This window comes from Caloenas nicobarica, chromosome 31, assembly GCF_036013445.1.
Source record: "Caloenas nicobarica isolate bCalNic1 chromosome 31, bCalNic1.hap1, whole genome shotgun sequence".
Classification (NCBI taxonomy): domain Eukaryota; kingdom Metazoa; phylum Chordata; class Aves; order Columbiformes; family Columbidae; genus Caloenas; species Caloenas nicobarica.
In genome coordinates, this window is record NC_088275.1 from 955,659 (window position 1) to 972,097 (window position 16,439).

General features: G+C 63.2%; 3 protein-coding genes across 3 annotated transcripts; 2 read left to right on the plus strand and 1 right to left on the minus strand.

Moving 5' to 3' along the window:
• Window positions 1-724: 724 nt before the first annotated feature.
• Window positions 725-4,311, plus strand: TTC24 (tetratricopeptide repeat domain 24). The gene is made up of 9 exons (XM_065653854.1): window positions 725-1,478; window positions 1,558-1,770; window positions 1,851-1,979; window positions 2,823-2,944; window positions 3,035-3,148; window positions 3,292-3,362; window positions 3,456-3,529; window positions 3,653-3,773; window positions 4,185-4,311. The coding sequence occupies exons 1-9, from the start codon at window positions 725-727 to the stop codon at window positions 4,309-4,311; spliced, it is 1,725 nt and encodes a 574-aa protein (XP_065509926.1).
• Window positions 4,312-5,929: 1,618 nt separating this feature from the next.
• NAXE (NAD(P)HX epimerase) lies at window positions 5,930-8,298 on the plus strand. Its single transcript, XM_065653824.1, has 6 exons — window positions 5,930-6,142; window positions 6,855-6,963; window positions 7,069-7,179; window positions 7,327-7,440; window positions 7,514-7,661; window positions 7,743-8,298. Exons 1-6 carry the CDS (start codon window positions 5,943-5,945, stop codon window positions 7,949-7,951), a joined length of 891 nt encoding a protein of 296 aa, XP_065509896.1. The 5' UTR covers window positions 5,930-5,942; the 3' UTR covers window positions 7,952-8,298.
• LOC136000123 (G patch domain-containing protein 4) lies at window positions 8,230-11,248 on the minus strand. The gene is made up of 7 exons (XM_065653823.1): window positions 11,101-11,248; window positions 10,554-10,627; window positions 10,374-10,466; window positions 9,640-9,747; window positions 9,375-9,478; window positions 9,180-9,230; window positions 8,230-9,066 (listed from the first exon to the last, which is right to left on the minus strand). Exons 1-7 carry the CDS (start codon window positions 11,174-11,176, stop codon window positions 8,592-8,594), a joined length of 981 nt encoding a protein of 326 aa, XP_065509895.1. The 5' UTR covers window positions 11,177-11,248; the 3' UTR covers window positions 8,230-8,591.
• Window positions 11,249-16,439: the final 5,191 nt, after the last annotated feature.

Genomic DNA, 16,439 nt, shown 5'->3' on the forward strand with positions numbered 1-16,439 from the left:
ACAGTAAGTTCGTGCAACTGATTATTCTACCTCCCCAAAAGACACCCCGGGAGCCCCCACCCCGTGCTGCTCTGTGTCCCCCTCCTTCCCCTCTCCTCTCTGGCAGCCGTGAAGGTTTGCAGGAGGTGCCAAGGGTAGAAGCTGGGCTGGGGTGTTCCATGGAAAGGCCTTTTTCGCCCCTGAAACTTCAGCAGCAAACAGGCTACAAGACTTTTCTAATATTTTTTTTAATATTATAAAATAACGCTGCTTGTTTCAAGAGCACAAGTGTGATGGGAGCGGCTGAGGGAGCTGGGGGTTCGGCTGGAGAACAGGAGCTGAGGGGAGACCTTCTGATCTCTGACCTGCCTGAAAGGAGCTTGGAGCCAGGGGGGGTCGGGCTCTGCTCCCCAGGAACAAGCGCCAGGAGCAGAGGAAACGGCCTCAAGGGGAGGCTGAGGTTGGAAATTTGGGAGAATTTCTTCCCAAAGGGCTGTGGGGCGTTGGAACAGGCTGCCCAGGGCAGTGCTGGAGTCACCATCCCTGCAGGGGTTTAAAAGACATTTAGAGGAGGTTTCCAGGGACACGGGTTAGTGCTGGAGTTGGGTTATGGTTGGACTTGATGATCCTGAGGGTTTCTTCCAGCTGAAGTGATTCTAGGGTTTTATAAGAAGCCCCAGGACCGCGCTGGCTCAGGCCACCCGCTGCATCTCTCTGTCTCGCAGGCGGGTTGCTCACCCTGCCCATGGCTTCGGAGGAGGCTGCTAACGCGGGAGCAGAGCCCGCGGCCCCCGCAGACCCCGCGCCCAGGAAGAAGAGCAGGAAGAAAGCCAAGGAAAAGCCCCAGGACGGGCCAGATGCCCAGCAGGGAGAGGCCGAGGCGGTGGGGCGGGCGGCCGAGATCGAGGCGCTGACGCGAGCCGGGCGCCGGGCGCTGGCGCGGGGCGACGCGCGGGAGGCGCTGGGCTGCTTCGGGAAGGCGCTGCTTCTCTCCAGGGACACCGCGAGTCCCGGGCTCCGCAGGGCTTGTGCCTTCAACCTGGGGGCTGCCTATGTGGAGAGTGGGAAGCCCAAAAAGGGCCTTGAGTTCCTCCTGCAGTCCCAGCCCTCGGAGCGGGAGAGCGGGGAGCGCTTGGAGGACCTTCATTTCAACATCGGGGCAGCTCACGAAGGGCTCCGGGACTTTCCGAAAGCCCTGGAGAGTTTTGGCAAAGCTGCCGGCCATGAGTGCACGCCGCAGGCCGGCGGCCGAGCCGGGACCCACGTGCGGATGGGCTGCTGCTACCTGGGGCTGCGGGCGCCGGCGCGAGCCGCGCGTTGCTTCCTGGACGCCGCGCAGACCTACATGTCGGCCGCGAGCCCCGAGGCCGCCGCGGTGGCCCTGAGCAGGGCGAGCGGCTCCATGCTGCAGAGCCGGCGGTTCAGGGCGGCGGAGATCGCGGGGGTCCTCGCCCAGTGCCGCTCGCTCTGCGAGAGCATCCCCGACCCAGCCCTGCGAGGTAGCGCCGCGCCGCAGCCTTTGCTCTCGGTGCCCTGGGGAGCAGCGCCCGCACCCGGTTTTTCCGTTCTGCCCCGCAGGGAAACTCTACAATGACATCGGCCTCGGCTACTCCCAGCTCCACATCTTCTCCCTGGCTGCCGAGAGCTTCGAGCAGGCGCTTGCCCTCTGCAGCGGCGAGCCGGACCGGCGCAGGGAGGCTGCGCTGCTGCAGAACCTGGGTGCTGCCCACAACGCCCTGCGCAGCTTCGGCACGGCCCTGGGCTGGCACCGGCGAGCGGCAGCGCTGCACAGTACGTCGCGCCGGTATCTCTTGCTCGTGGCTTTGGCACATGTGCCGACTCGGGATGGAGCCTCATGTCCCCAATTGCAGGTGCTCTAGGGAACCGGAGGGCGCAGGGGCAGTGCTTTGGTAACCTGGCGTATGCCTGCAGCCGGCTCGGGAACCATGAGGCTGCTGCAGAAAACTACCTGCACGCCTTGCAAGCCTTCCGGGATTCAGGTAAGGGGAGGCGCAGGCAAATCGTCCCTGCGCGGGGAGCTCCGCACCATCCGGATGCCAAGCAGACTGCAGCCAGATGTGTGCCGGATCCAAAGGGCAGCAGGATCTCGGCTGCAAAGTGCTGGGCCAGTGTTAGAGAGCAGTGTAGGGGAAAGGGAGCTGGGGGTGCTGGGGGACAGCGGGGAGAGCATGAGCCAGCACTGGGCCCTTGTGGCCAGGAAGGCCAATGGGACCTGGAGGGGATTAGAAGGGGGGTGGTCAGTAGGTCAGAGAGGTTCTCCTGCCCCTCTGCTCTGCCCTGGGGAGGCCGCAGCTGGAATATTGTGTCCAGTTCTGGGCCCCTCAGCTCCAGCAGGACAGGGAACTGCTGGAGAGAGTCCAGCGCAGCCACCAAGATGCTGAAGGGAGTGGAGCATCTCCCTGCCGAGGAAAGGCTGAGGAGCTGGGGCTCTGGAGCTGGAGAAGAGGAGACTGAGGGCTGAGCTCATTCATGGGGATCCATATGGAAAGGGGGAGTGTCAGGAGGATGGAGCCAGGCTCTTCTGGGTGACAGCCAGTGACAGGACAAGGGGCAATGGGTGCAAACTGGAACACAGGAGGTTCCGCTTGAATAGGAGAAGAAACTTGTTCGCGGTGAGGGTGCCAGAGCCTGGCCCAGGCTGCCCAGGGAGGTTGTGGAGTCTCCTTCTCTGCAGACATTCCAACCCGCCTGGACACCTTCCTGTGTAACCTCAGCTGGGTGTTCCTGCTCCGGCGGGGGGGTTGCACTGGATGAGCTTCCGAGGTCCCTTCCAACCCCTGACGCTCTGGGATTCAGTGCTGACGCTGTCCTTCACCTCCCAGGAGACGTGCAGGGGCAGTGGCAAGCGTGCGAGGGGCTGGGAGCAGCCTGCTTCCACCTGGGAGACCCCCAGAAAGCCATCGGGCACTACAAGGAGGCCTTGACTTTGCTTTCCCACTGCCAGGTAAGGCATGCCGGGGAAAACCCCAAGGCCAGACCCTCCCATGCATCTCGCGGCATCTCCCCAGCCCGCGTGGGGCTCTCTTGTCCCCAGGACGCCCCCAGAGCTGCCCGCGAGCGGGTGGTGCACAAGCTCACGGACGCCGTCCAGCACCAGCTCTGCCTGCACGGCCGCCTGTCCCGCCGGGCGGGCTGGGCCCCCACCCCGGTGAGCATCGCCCTGGGCTGTGGGGCACATCGGGGTGCTGGGCACTGACACCCCAGCTGGGGGTTGGTGGAGAGAGGCACTGGGGTCGAGTGGGCAGAGGGACACGTGCATGGAAATCCCAGACTGTCCGTCTGTCCTAGCAGGACCGCGGCCACCTGCGATTTTGCTCCACGCTGCCCCACACCAGCAAGACGTGGCTCCGGGGGAGTGAGGTGTGAGTAGGAAAGCTGCTGTCCTGTCCCTCCTTCCTCCATGGCCACGTTCCCAGCATCACCCATGGAACAAATGTTCCTTCCTTTGACCACAGGTCCTTTGCGGGGAAAGCCCAGGCTGGGGACGAGCTGTACGTGTGTGTGCCAGGAGCACATCCCGGGCGTTCAGGTAAGAGGATGCAAACTAAAAGCCATGGCTTGAGCCATACAGCCAATTTCTACCAGAGCCAAGGCTTCGGCACCGCCTGGTACTGCACTCCTGCCCATCTGCCCTTCCTCCCCGGAGGAACAGGAGCCCCGACCGACAGCCCCGCACCGCAGCCCTGTGGCCCACGCGGCCGTCTGGACGCCCCCGAGGATGCGGATGGTCCCAGCGCAGCTCCAGGGTGTCACAGCCAGCTCCACGCTAACAGGTGGGTGGGCGAGGTGGGAGGCACCCCAATACAGCTCCTTGCACCCACAGACCAGATTTTACCCCTTGTAGTAGCAGCAAATGTAATACAGCAAGTGGCATCGCCCCAGGGACTTCACATGGTTAAGGTGAAAATCCACCTCCGGGTCGTATTTTCAATCTAAGTTTGTATAGATATGGAAGAAAGCAACTGAAATAAGGCAGTGACTGCACCTAGAACTCAACGAGCAAAAAAAAATAGCATTGGTTGTCATTACATATTAGAGTTTTAAAGATGTGTAATTCTGGGGAGCGTGTTTGAGGTAATTCAAGCTGGAATTTGGGGAGGCTTCAGTAATAATGCGAGAGGGGAGAGATTGTCACACAGATGCTCCCCATCACCACCACATGAGCATCTCTGCTTTGCTCCCAGTAACCTGAACACTCCCCTGCGCCATGGCAGCCTCCGGCCGAGTAAGTACCGAAACACAACCGGAGCTTCTCTTTGCCGAAGAGCCGAGGGCTGCGGTTCTCACGCTGCATTTCACAGGGCACCGTGACCACCAGCCCCTTGGGCTGAGGCCCCTGGAGCGGTAGGTGACGCGCTGGAGGAGCGGGCAAGGGAGGGGACGGGAGGTCTGGGCTCCGGGGTGTCCTGAGAGGAGGGTTCAGGGATGGAGACCCCCCTGGGCAGGGCTGGGGACACCCCTGCTCCTTCCAAGGGCTGTGTTCCCAAGCCCAAAAACACAGGGCCTTGGGATTTTGGTACCTTGCAGCCAACCTCAAACCCTGGTGCATTCAATTCCCCCGTTTCCCATTATTCTGTATCCCACCGGGCACTCCTACACCCCTAACGCCTCGATGGCCTCGCTGCCCCCAGCCCCGCCAACGACCCCGCTGCCGGCTCTCCGCCCCGCGGGAACCGGGAGCCCCGCACGAGGAAAAGGACCCTGTCCCTCATCTGCAGCCTTGTGTGACAGCAGAGGACACCGGGGACGTGGCTCCTTCCCACGGCGGGGCCGGCAGCGTGACCGGGCAGCAGGGCCTGGTCCGGACCGTGCGTCCCCCGGGACAGGGCCGAGCTGCCGGCGGGAGATCATTCGTGGTGCTCGAGTCAACATGGTTTTGAATCTGGTGCTTTGCCGTCTTCGTTTTCGTGCTGGGGCTGGGTGTCCTGGAAGGGGGGGACAACGACGGACCTGGCTGACTGTCTTTGCCAATGACCTGGACGAGGGGATCGAGCGCACCCTCAGTGAGTTCGCAGACAAGACACGGTTGGGTGGGAGTGTTGATCTGCTGGAGGGCAAGAGGCTCCACAGAGGGATCTGGAGCAGCTGGATCGATGGGCCGAGGCCAATTGTCTGAGGTTCAACAAGGCCAAGGGCTGAGTCCTGCACTTGGGTCACAACAACCCCATGAACGCTGCAGGCTGGGGAAGAGCAGCTGGAAAAGGACCTGGGGGTGTTGGTGACAGCGGCTGAACATGAGCCAGCGGGTGCCCAGTGGCCAAGAGGCCACAGGATCCTGGCTGGTACCAGCACTGGTGTGGCCAGCAGGCCCAGGGCAGTGACCGTCCTGTGCTGGGAATGGGGAGGCCAAACCGCGAATCCTGGGGGCAGTTCTGGGCCCCTCAGGCCAAGAGAGACCTTGAGGTGCTGGAGCGAGTTGAGAGAAGGGAACGGAGCTGGGGAAGGGGCTGGAGCACAAGGGTGATGGGAGCGGCTGAGGGAGCTGGGGGTTCAGCTGGAGAACAGGAGCTGAGGGGAGACCTTCTGATCTCTGACCTGCCTGAAAGGAGCTTGGAGCCAGGGGGGTCGGGCTCTGCTCCCCAGGAACAAGCGCCAGGAGCAGAGGAAACGGCCTCAAGTTGCGCCAGGGGAGGTTGAGGTTGGATGTGGGGAACAATTTCTTCCCCAAAGGGCTGTGGGGCATTGGAACAGGCTGCCCAGGGCAGTGCTGGAGTCACCATCCCTGGAGGGGTCGGACAGACGGACATGAGGTTCTCAGGGACAGGGGACATTGCTAGAGTTGCGTTATGGGAGTCGATGATCTTGAGGGGCTTTTCCAGCCCCAATGACCGCAGGCGGGCTGCGAACCCGGATCCCCAGACTCCCGGGGACGGTCTCCGCGCTCCGCCCCGCGCATGCTCCGTGCCGCTCCGCTCCGCTCCTCCCCGGGCCGGGCCCGCCGCATGCCGGGGCCGCGGGCGCTGCTGGGGCTGGGGCTGCTGGTGGCGGCGGCGGCGGCGCGGGCGGGCGGGCGCTGCCCGAGCCTGGGCCGGGGCCGGGGCTGGGGCTGGGGCTGGGGCTGGGGCCGGGGCCGGGCCTGCTGCCGCCCCCGCCGCGCCATGCACGGGCCCAGCGCGGGGCCGCAGGGGCTCCGCTTCCTCGGGTACTGCTGGGAAGGGGAGCCGGGGGGTACACGGGAGGGGGGCAAAATTGCAGGGGTGTCCCGAGGGTGGTGGAAGGTGCGGGGGACGCTTGGGGGGTCCGCAAGGGGCAGGGAGGGTGCGAGGGGGGAGTAACAGGGCAGAGAGGGGCCCGGGGGGTGCAGAGGGGTTGGGGGGGACCCACGGGGTGCAGAGGGGCTGGGGGGGACCCATGGGGTGCAGAGGGTTTCAAGGGGACCCACAGGGGTGCAGAGGGGTTGGGGGGGATCCACGGGGTGCAGAGGGTTTCAGGGGGACCCACGGGGGTGCAGAGGGGTTGGGGGGGATCCACGGGGTGCAGAGGGGCTGGGGGGGACCCATGGGGTGCAGAGGGGTTGGGGGGGATCCACGGGGTGCAGAGGGGCTGGGGGGGACCCATGGGGTGCAGAGGGTTTCAAGGGGACCCACGGGGGTGCAGAGGGTTTGGGGGGGACCCACGGGGGTGCAGAGGGTTTGGGGGGGACCCATGGGGTGCAGAGGGGCTGGGGGAGACCCATGGGGTGCAGAGGGGCACGGGGGGCTCAGCGTGGGGAGCTGGACTCTGCCTCCTCCCACACTCGCTGGCACTTTGCAAAGCTGAGGGGGCGGCAGCTGCCCCTGGGCTGACCCTGAGCCCCCACACCCGGGGCCTGTCCCGTGTTTGGAGGCCCCTAGAGCTGCCGTCCTCTCCCCCAGGCAGGAGGAGGCCCAGGCCATTGACCAGGAGCTCTTCACCGAGTACAAGTTCAGCGTGGACCAGCTGATGGAGCTGGCAGGGCTGAGCTGCGCCACCGCCATCGCCAAGGTGGGCGCACGGGAGGAGCCAGGCAGGGTCCCCGGGGTGTCACAGCGGTCCCAGCCCTGTGGCCCCGCTTCCCCGGCGTAACCCTCCGCCTCCCGTCCCATGCAGGCCTACCCGCCCGGCTCCTTCACCACAAGCCGGCCCACCGTGCTGGTTGTGTGCGGGCCGGGGAACAACGGCGGTGACGGCTTGGTCTGCGCCCGGCACCTCAAAATGTTTGTGAGTGTCTCGTGCAGGCGGCTGCACGCCCCCCCCCGCGAAGGGTGCCTGTCGCCCTGCACCCCTGTACCTGTGAGCTTTGGGGTTCCTGCTCCTCAGGCAGCTCTCGGTGCCCGGGCGCTGTTCAAGTCCCTCTTGCTCTTGCAGGGCTACGAGCCAACCGTGTATTACCCCAAGCGCCCCAGCAAGCCCCTGTTTGAAGGTTTGACCACCCAGTGCCAGAAGATGGACATCCCCTTCCTGCCCGAGTTCCCAGCTGAGGTGAGGAGCAGCCCCTGGCTCAGAAGCAGCCGTGCCCAGGGCTATTTTTCACCCTATTCCTTCCCCACCGCAGGCTGCGCTCATCGATGAGCTCTACGGCTTGGTGGTGGATGCGATTTTTGGGTTCAGCTTCACGGGAGCGGTGCGGGAGCCCTTTGGCAGCATCCTCAGCACCCTGGAGCGCATCACGGTGCCCATCGCCAGCATCGACATCCCCTCGGGTGAGTAACAGCCAGACCTGCCGGAGTAAAGTGCCCGCCGGGGTCTCGCGGGCTCCAGCCTGGTCTCGGTGCTCGTTGCAGGCTGGGATGTGGAGAAGGGGAAGGCGGACGGTCTCCAGCCTGACATGCTCATCTCGCTGACGGCACCCAAGAAGGCAGCGATGCATTTTGCTGGCCGCTACCACTTCCTTGGGGGCAGGTTTGTGCCCCCTGCGCTCCAGAAGAAATACGCTCTGAATCTGCCACCGTACCCCGAGACAGACTGCGTCCTGCAGCTGAGCAAGGCCTGAGGACGGGCAGCCCAGGCTGGGGGGCTCGGGGTGCCAGACTGGGCTGCAGCGCAGATCGGGGCCTAATTCTGCCAAAGCCACTGCTCTCTGCGCGGAGGATGCTCGGCACCTCTTTAGGTTTCAGTCCTACCCAGCTCTGCCAGAAGGATTGAAGTTTGGTGGCCAAAAGCCCCCCTGAGCTCTGGACTGAATGGGTAGTTCCCAGGCAGGCTGGGCTTGCTACCTAATCTGAGTGCTTTGAGGTACAGACACAGTCCAGGGTCTGCTACGTAGCTCACACATCAGGATAGTTTTGCTGCAATAAAGATTTATTGATGCCCTTGAAAAAATATATCAGTGCTCTCTGAGATCTGTCCCCTTGTGTCCTTCTGCGACGGACCCACAACAAACAGGTCCCTGCCCTGGGTCTGGTGGGATCTGGGGCCACCCCTGATGGGAGGAAGGCTAAAGGGGTGAAGTAAAAGCTTGATACAGCTCCAGATGAACCAGTCTCGGCCCAGCATCCCCAGCTCAGTGCTGTGCTCCACCTGGGAAGAGCCTGGAGCACCCTTGGGTGCCCACCAGCACCAGCGGGCAGGATCTGGACCCTCCCAGCCAGACGGTGCCAGCAGCTCAGCAGCACAGTGGCCCCGGCCCTCGCTCACTCTGCCTCCCTCTTCCTCTTCTTCCTCTTTTTCCTGGGGCAGTGCCCAGCCTGGTCTGGCCCATCTGTGTCTTCTAGAGGTACCTCTGCCTCAGCCAGCTCTTCTTTGTCCTTCTTCGTCTCAGCCAGCTCTGCTTTGTCTTTCTTCTTCTTTTTCTTTGTCTCAGCCACCTCTTGTTTGTCTGTGTTCTCCTCCTGCTTCTTTTTCTTCTTCCTCTTCACAACCTTCTCCTCCTCTCCCGCCACCTCCTCTTCTCCACTTGGCTCCTTGCTCTGCAGCGTCTTGGGATCAACTCCATCCCTGCACGATTTCCCTTTTTTATTCTTCTTTTTCTCGTGCCTCTCTGCTGGCGGGCTGCTCTCCTGCGGCTGAGGCTGTCGCTCCTTCTGCCGGTACGTGGCCAGGAAAGCTCGTTCCTGCTCCTCCAGGCGCGCCAGCTTGGCGCTCATGGTCAGGCCGTGACGGGCACCCCTGCAACAACCACGGACAACTGGGGTCTGGCACCTCCCGTCTGAGGAATGTGCCCCCCAGCCTGTTTGAAAGGAGGGGGGAGCCCACCTGTGCAGCCCCACCAAACCACTCACTTGTGCGCTGTGCGGCCCCCGCACGCTCGCATCAGCTCCTCATCCGTCAGCCTGTGGGACACAGAGGGGACACGTCACCCCCAGCGCCAGGGCAGGGGGAAGGGAGGTGCTCTGATGGGGCTCCCCCTCGCAGCCTTCATCCCTCCCCACTGCCGCATCATGGGGATGGACCGTGAGCTGCTGGCCCAGCCTTGCCTGCTGGCCGAAGAGCGGTCCAGCTTCTCCTCATCCTCCTCATCGCTTCCCGAGCCAGCGGGCAACTTCGTGGCCTCCTCCCCGTGGGCCGTGAGCGTGGCTGACTGCAGCAGGGAGAGACGGAGGGGCCGGGGGAAAGGGAGACAAGGAAAAGGGGGACCTGAGGGCCACAGCGCGATTAGCTGGGACGGCTGTGCTGTCAGAGCGGGGCACAGCTCACAGCAGCCTTCCCGGACACACCAAGCCGTGTTCCCAGGCCGGTTACCTTCACAAAGCGGCCGTACAACATGCTGCCGGCGCTGCTGGCCTTGCGGGGCTTCTTGTTGCTGATCTTGACTCCCTGCTCAGAAAGCCTCTTCATGGAGACGCCATCCTGGGGCAGGGAGAGAGTTGCAAAGGGCTCAGAAGCATTTTGCCCGAGGGGCTCCACCCGCCCGGGCAGCACCCCTCTGCCACCATGGTGCTGTTAGGGGCTGTGGGGACAGAGAGTGACAGCGCAGAGGCCACCAAAGGTGACCCTGTGGGAAGAGCAGGATGCGCGGTTCCAGCTAAATGGCCTTGGACAGGTTATACAGAGTTATGTTTTTTATGGGCGTAAGGAGTGATAGCCCAGGCCAGTGAGAACGATATCTCGGGTCGGAAAACCGCCCCTATATGTATGATGTGTGAATGTTGGGCCTGGGCGCGTGAATGAGTGGGTCAGAACGCCGCCCACAAGATATACATGGGAATGTGACTGAAGACAGTCACGAGTGTGGTGTGTTTGGGATAACATCTTTTGAAAAAACGTCCAGGCCCATATCTGTAAACCTATACATTGAGAACTGTTAATAAAAGAGGGCTCAGCTCTGCCTGGCTCTGCTCTCGCTGCTAACAAGAACGCTGTGTCTGTGCGTCTCTGCGTCTGTATGAATTGTTCTCATCGCCGCATGACCCCAAAACCCTCCCCTGCCATCAAGCCCCATCCCGGCCTGCCCAGGGCGCCCCCAGCCCTCCTACCTGCCCGGCCTCCACCGCGACGTTGGCGGCCGCCTCGTTGAAGACGTGGTCCCACCAGTGGAAGGAGAATGGCTCTGCCGCGTCGTGTCCCACCTGCGGGGCACAGAGGAGCCACCGAAACAGCTGCAGCGCCCGGTGGCCCCTTAGGCCGAGCCCAGCGGGTCAGGGAGCCGCGCTCACCCCCGCTGTGTCGCACTTGACCTTCACCCGGATGGCCTCGGCGATGCCGTCCTCCCGCTTCCCCAGCCCCTGCCCTGCGGACAAGGGGACCTGTCACTGCGGCGGCCGCCCCAGAGCCCCCCACGGCCGGGGAGGCCACCGGGGGCTGCGGCTGCCGAGAGACTCCAAGTGTGGGGGTGACAGTGGGGCCGGGGCCTGCGCCTCTGGGAAGGGGATCGGGAAACCGGCAGGGACGGGGGAACCGGCCAGGACCGGGGAAACGACGGGGACCAGGGAAACGACGGGCACCGGGGGACCGGCAGCGACCGGGAAACCAGACGAGACCGGGCAACTGGCGGGGACCGGGGAACCGGGGGACAGACTGGCACCGGGGAACCGGCGCTGACCGGGGGGCAGAGGACCGAAGAGGGCCGGGGGACGCCTGGCCCGCGTCGAACACTGGGGGCGGCCGGGGACACTCAGGGAGCGCCAAGGGCTCGGGGGACACGCGGGGGACACGCCGGGGAGCGCGGAGCGGTGCCGGGGGCCGCCCCGGTGCAGCGCCCACCTCGCCGCCAGCCGTGGCGCCGCAGCTGGTTCTCCGCGAAGCGCATCCCGCGGCCGGGCGGCTCCGCTCCGCTCATGGCGGCGGCTCCGGGGGTGGTGGGGCCGGAGGTGGTGGGGCCGGGAGGGTCGCGGGGTCTCGCCGGTCCCGCCGCCGCCCCACGTGCTGCCGCCGCCCGGCAGGAAGCGCTGAGCGCGCGCGCACGCGCGGCCCGAAGGGGCGGGGCCAGGAGCTGCGCGTGCGCGGCGGGAGCGCGGCGGGAAGGGGCGGGCACGAGCCCGGCGGGGGCGGGCGGAGCGCGCACGGGCACGAGGACACGGACACGGGGACGCGGACACGGGGACGCGGACACGAGGGGACACGGACACGGGGACGCGGACACGGGGACATGGACACGGGGACATGGACACAGGGACACGGGGGGACACGGACACGGGGACATGGACACAGGGACACGGGGGGACACGGACACAGGGACACAGACACGGGGACACGGACACGGGGACATGGACACAGGGACATGGACACAGGGACACGGACGGACACGGGGACGCGGACACAGGGACACGGACACAGGGACACGGACACGGGGACACGGACACGGGGACATGGACACAGGGACACGGACACAGGGACACGGACACGGGGACGCGGACACAGGGACGCGGACACGAGGGGACACGGACACGGGGACACGGACACGGGGACGCGGACACAGGGACGTGGGGGGACGCGGACACGGGGGGACACGGACACAGGGACACGGACACGGGGACATGGACACAGGGACATGGACACAGGGACACGGACGGACACGGGGACGCGGACACAGGGACGCGGACACAGGGACACGGGGGGACACGGACACGGGGACACGGACACAGGGACACGGACACAGGGACACGGACACGGACACGGGGACACGGACACAGGGACACGGACACAGGGACACGGATGGACACGGACACGGGGACACGGACACAGGGACACGGACACAGGGACACGGGGGGACACGGACACGGGGACATGGACACAGGGACGCGGACACGGGGGCGACACGGACACGGAGGGACACGGGCACAGGGACACGGACACAGGGACGCAGACACGGGGACGCGGACATGGGGAAACGGACACGGGGAAACGGACACGGGGACACGGACACGGGGACATGGACACAGGGACACGGACACGGGGAGACACAGACACGGGGAAACGGACACGGGGGGACACGGGCACAGGGACACGGACACGGGGAAAGGGGCATGGGGACACGGGAGGACACGGACACAGGGACACAGGGCGACATGGACATGGGGAAATGGACACGGGGGTGACAGGGACACGGGTACATGGACACGGGGAAGCAGATACGGGGGTGACACAGACGTGGGGAAACAGACACGGGGGTGATATGGACACAGGCGACATGGACACAGGGGCAACATGGATGCGGGGACACGGACACGGGGGTTCGCAGGGACACAGGGAGATGGGGGGACACAGGGACACAGACACAGGGACACACTGACGTGCACACGGATATACAAACACCTGTGCACACACACGCTCACATGCACACACATACATACACACCTGTGCACGCATACATGCACACATGTGCACAGACACATGCACGCTTGCATATACTCACGTGAGCACAAGAGCACACACAATACACAGACACACATGCACACTTGCATGCACCCACCTGTGCACACGTGCACACACAATACAGACAAAGACAAGCCCACGCACACACGTGCACCAACCCACCCCACCAGCTGAGGCTGCAATTGCACACACCCCCCCCGCCAGCTGGGGTGTGACAGGAACACACACGTGCAGCCAGCCATGCGTTGCACACACGCGCGGCACTGTACACACCAAATGCATATTGCATGCACACGTGCTGCTCCCCATGCAGTTGCGTGGCGTGTGTGCCTGCTGCTTGCTGCCCACTTTGCATGTGTGCTGGTGCTGCTGGGGAGCAGAGGGGGCTCCGCAGCCTCAGAGGGTGCATGTACTCTGTGTGCTCTTGCACGTGTGTGCACGTGTGCAGTGCAGCTGCAGCCATCCAGCCCCATTCGTGACCCCCCAGTCTGCACATCCTGCGGCCCGGCCAGGCCAAGCCACACTGCGTCCTTGTCCCTCCCAGCTCCAGCCCTTCACCAGCTGCCACTCAAAGCTGTCACCAAGGCCAGCCTATTGCCAGGCCAGTCTCGCTATAAGACTCCCAGACGGTGGCAGCTGCCGGCACCCAGGGCTGCGCCTGCAGAGCCAGGGACACCCACCCCAGCACCCCTCACTGCACTGGTGGGGGTCTGGCCCAAGTGACGCCGCAGGGATGGAGCCGGTTACCCCCATCGCAGCCCCGGAGCTCCCTTTTCTGCACTTCCTAAAGCGGGAGGAGGACGCGGTGCAGCGGGGAGGCAGCGTGTGGGGGGGTGTCCCTGTGCAAATGCTTCGACCTCCCTGCACGCTGCTCACACCGAGCTCTGTCCGGCAGGAGCAGCCCAGAGCTGCTGCAAACTCCTGCACGAGCTGGGAGAGTCGCTGGGGACGGCGGGCAGCAGGTCCCAGGTGAGCAGGGGCGTGATGAGGCACGGGACGGGGGGTGCAATGGGGTGTGCGTGGGGCGGGTGTTGTGCAATGGGGCACCCGTGCTGTGTGTGCTGTGCAATGGGCTGTGCCCACATACAGCAGAAGCACCAACTCCGTACTTTGCACCGCTGCAACAGTCGCACGCAGGAGCAGCGTTTTGCCGGCGGGGCTGAGGGGGTCAGGGACGTCCCCCCAGCACTCCAGCCCCACAGGCATCGCTCCCATATCCCCCCATGCTTGGCTTTCCCACTCAAACACAGAGTCCTGGCGCACACTGCCTTCCCCTCCCACTACCCTCAAAAAAAGTGCCAGGGGTTTATCTCCAGGGTTGTGCTGAGCTGGGAGACTGTAGCAACCCGGAGTCCACAGGGCAGCAGCCTTGACTGCTCCATATTTCACTGCTATCTGCTCTGTCTGCTAGGGTGAAAAAAAAGCAGCAATAACCTTCATGGAGGAACCGTCTCATGGCCGCACCACAGACGTATCTCACGAGGCGGGGAAACGGAGGCAGCAAAGGTGGGGAGATTCCCACCAGGGCACCCAGGAAAACACGAGCAGGGCAGGACTGAGCGCCTCGAAACCTGCCGAAAGCAGAGCCCCTTCTGGAGCTGCTCCTCCAGCCACCCACAGCCTGGGCTCTCGGACGGATGAGGGCTGAGCTGGAGCCCAGACCCATCGCTGGCACCGGGCAGGGGGACGTTAGGCACACCCGCTGGCCTTTGTGTCACCACTGCCAGCAGTGGCCAAGGGCAGTGAAGCCCCTCAGGGCCCCTGGAGCCTCCCCTGGTGCACATCAGAAACCCAGCAGATTTAGCGGGTGACAGGGTCCCTTGTGCACCCACGGGTGCAAGCACAAGTGCATCAGCCAGAGCCAACTGGACCCTGTGCAGGGTATGCAGAGGCGCACAGCGACCCAGAGGGACACGAAGATGCTGAAGGGAGTGGAGCACCTCCCTGCCGAGGAAAGGCTGAGGAGCTGGGGCTCTGGAGCTGGAGAAGAGGAGACTGAGGGCTGAGCTCATTCATGGGGATCAATATGGAAAGGGGGAGTGTCAGGTGGATGGAGCCAGGCTCTTCTGGGTGACAACCGGTGACAGGACAAGGGGCAATGGGTGCAAACTGGAACACAGGAGGTTCCGCTTGAATAGGAGAAGAAACTTGTTCGCGGTGAGGGTGCCAGAGCCTGGCCCAGGCTGCCCAGGGAGGTTGTGGAGTCTCCTTCTGTGCAGACATTCCAACCCGCCTGGACACCTTCCTGTGTAACCTCAGCTGGGTGTTCCTGCTCCGGCAGGGGGGTTGCGCTGGATGAGCTTTCGAGGTCCCTTCCAGTCCCTGACATTCTGTGATTCTGTGACACGCAGGTGCCCAACCAGCACCCCTGTCCCTTTCTCTCTCCCCAGGGCAGCTCCAGCCGGGCTCTGTGGACAACCCTGTGCCGCCCACACGTCCTTCATCCCTGGGCAGGCTGGAAGACTTGTGATTTTGTTGTTTCCAATGTCAATGGGAGCAAACAACAAATCCCAGTCTCCGCCCTGCCCCGGGCACAGGCTCCACGCTGCTGTGTGATAGCGGCCCCGGCACGGCCGTCCCGTGAGCAGGGAACGCTGCACCACGTGCCAACCCTGGTGAAACGTGGCCAGGGCTGTGCCGGCAGCCACGGGGAACCGGGTATCAACTTGCTGGAGAAATTAAAAATAAACCAAGTCAGAGCAACGTGAAAATGGACCTGAACGCGACGCGGTCACGTCCTGTCGGCAGGCAGCCAAGCGAGCTGGCGGGCCCCCAGCCGCTCTCTAAAACATGGTTTTCTGCCCTGAAATTCTGCAGAATTGGGCAGGGAGGCCAAGGAGCATCATTCGGTCTCCTCTACCTCCAGCCCTTCCTCACCCCTCCCATGGCTGAGCAAAGAAGCCACAGCAGGTCAACATATATAGATTTATAAATAATGTATACATACACACACACACATGGTTTTTTTCCAAGCTATTCTAACCCTGAGAGATTTCCCTGTCGACCTCCTCTTGCAGGACATTCTAAAGTTATTAATATTAACAAAGTCAGTTTGAACTTGCACCCTCATAATCAGGGCTGTGGCTGCAGGGAACAGCCCACATCGTGGACATTGGTAATAAAAAATAGTTTCTTGAAGGAAATTTAGATGTTAATTTCCTGCAACATCTCCCTCCTTCACATTTAAGAGGCTTTATTTCAGTTTAAAGTGTTAAATTTGGTTATTGGGGGAAAAGGCTGCAGTTCTCCTCCAGGGAGGAAGGTCGAATAAAGTGAAAATAAGTTCTTGACAGCAGAAATCTCTCTGAATCAATCAGCCAGATTCGCCATTACCTGCTGAGGAAATTGCTCCTTCCATTACATTTTAAAGGAATTAATTCTATTTATCAGAGAAAAATGAGAGGAAACAGTCAGCAAGAAACACCTTTGGGAAATTCCTCAGGGAAGCAGAGATACAACGGCGAGAAAGCGCAATTGTTCCTCTGAAAGAGGGTTTTTGAACAGCACATTACCGAGGATTAGGGAAAGCTCTCCGGAGGGGATTACGGTTTCACTAAAAAGCTCCTTCTCCGCCGTCCTCAAGGCCGCCTTTTCCTCCCAAGCCTGGGCCGACCCAGGCCAGGCCTGGCCAGGCTGCCAGAGCCGAGTCCGCTGCGGAGACACGGGGCTGGGGCGGCTGCATCCAAACCCCCCTGACGCCCCGCCTGCGGCCCCGGCCTCCTGCCAGC

Excerpts from the sequence above, each read along its gene's own strand:
- NAXE (XM_065653824.1), top strand. The coding sequence starts at position 5,943 with ATGCCGGGGCCGCGGGCGCTGCTGGGGCTGGGGCTGCTGGTGGCGGCG. Across the intron at positions 6,964-7,068 it reads GCGCCACCGCCATCGCCAAG|GCCTACCCGCCCGGCTCCTT; the intron begins GTGGGCGCACGG and ends CGTCCCATGCAG. Across the intron at positions 7,180-7,326 it reads CCCGGCACCTCAAAATGTTT|GGCTACGAGCCAACCGTGTA; the intron begins GTGAGTGTCTCG and ends TTGCTCTTGCAG.
- LOC136000123 (XM_065653823.1), bottom strand. The coding sequence starts at position 11,176 with ATGAGCGGAGCGGAGCCGCCCGGCCGCGGGATGCGCTTCGCGGAGAAC. Across the intron at positions 10,628-11,100 it reads GCGCCACGGCTGGCGGCGAG|GGCAGGGGCTGGGGAAGCGG; the intron begins GTGGGCGCTGCA and ends CCTTGTCCGCAG. Across the intron at positions 9,479-9,639 it reads TGTACGGCCGCTTTGTGAAG|TCAGCCACGCTCACGGCCCA; the intron begins GTAACCGGCCTG and ends TCCCTGCTGCAG.
- TTC24 (XM_065653854.1), top strand. The coding sequence starts at position 725 with ATGGCTTCGGAGGAGGCTGCTAACGCGGGAGCAGAGCCCGCGGCCCCC. Across the intron at positions 3,363-3,455 it reads TGGCTCCGGGGGAGTGAGGT|GTCCTTTGCGGGGAAAGCCC; the intron begins GTGAGTAGGAAA and ends CTTTGACCACAG. Across the intron at positions 3,774-4,184 it reads AGCCAGCTCCACGCTAACAG|TAACCTGAACACTCCCCTGC; the intron begins GTGGGTGGGCGA and ends CTTTGCTCCCAG.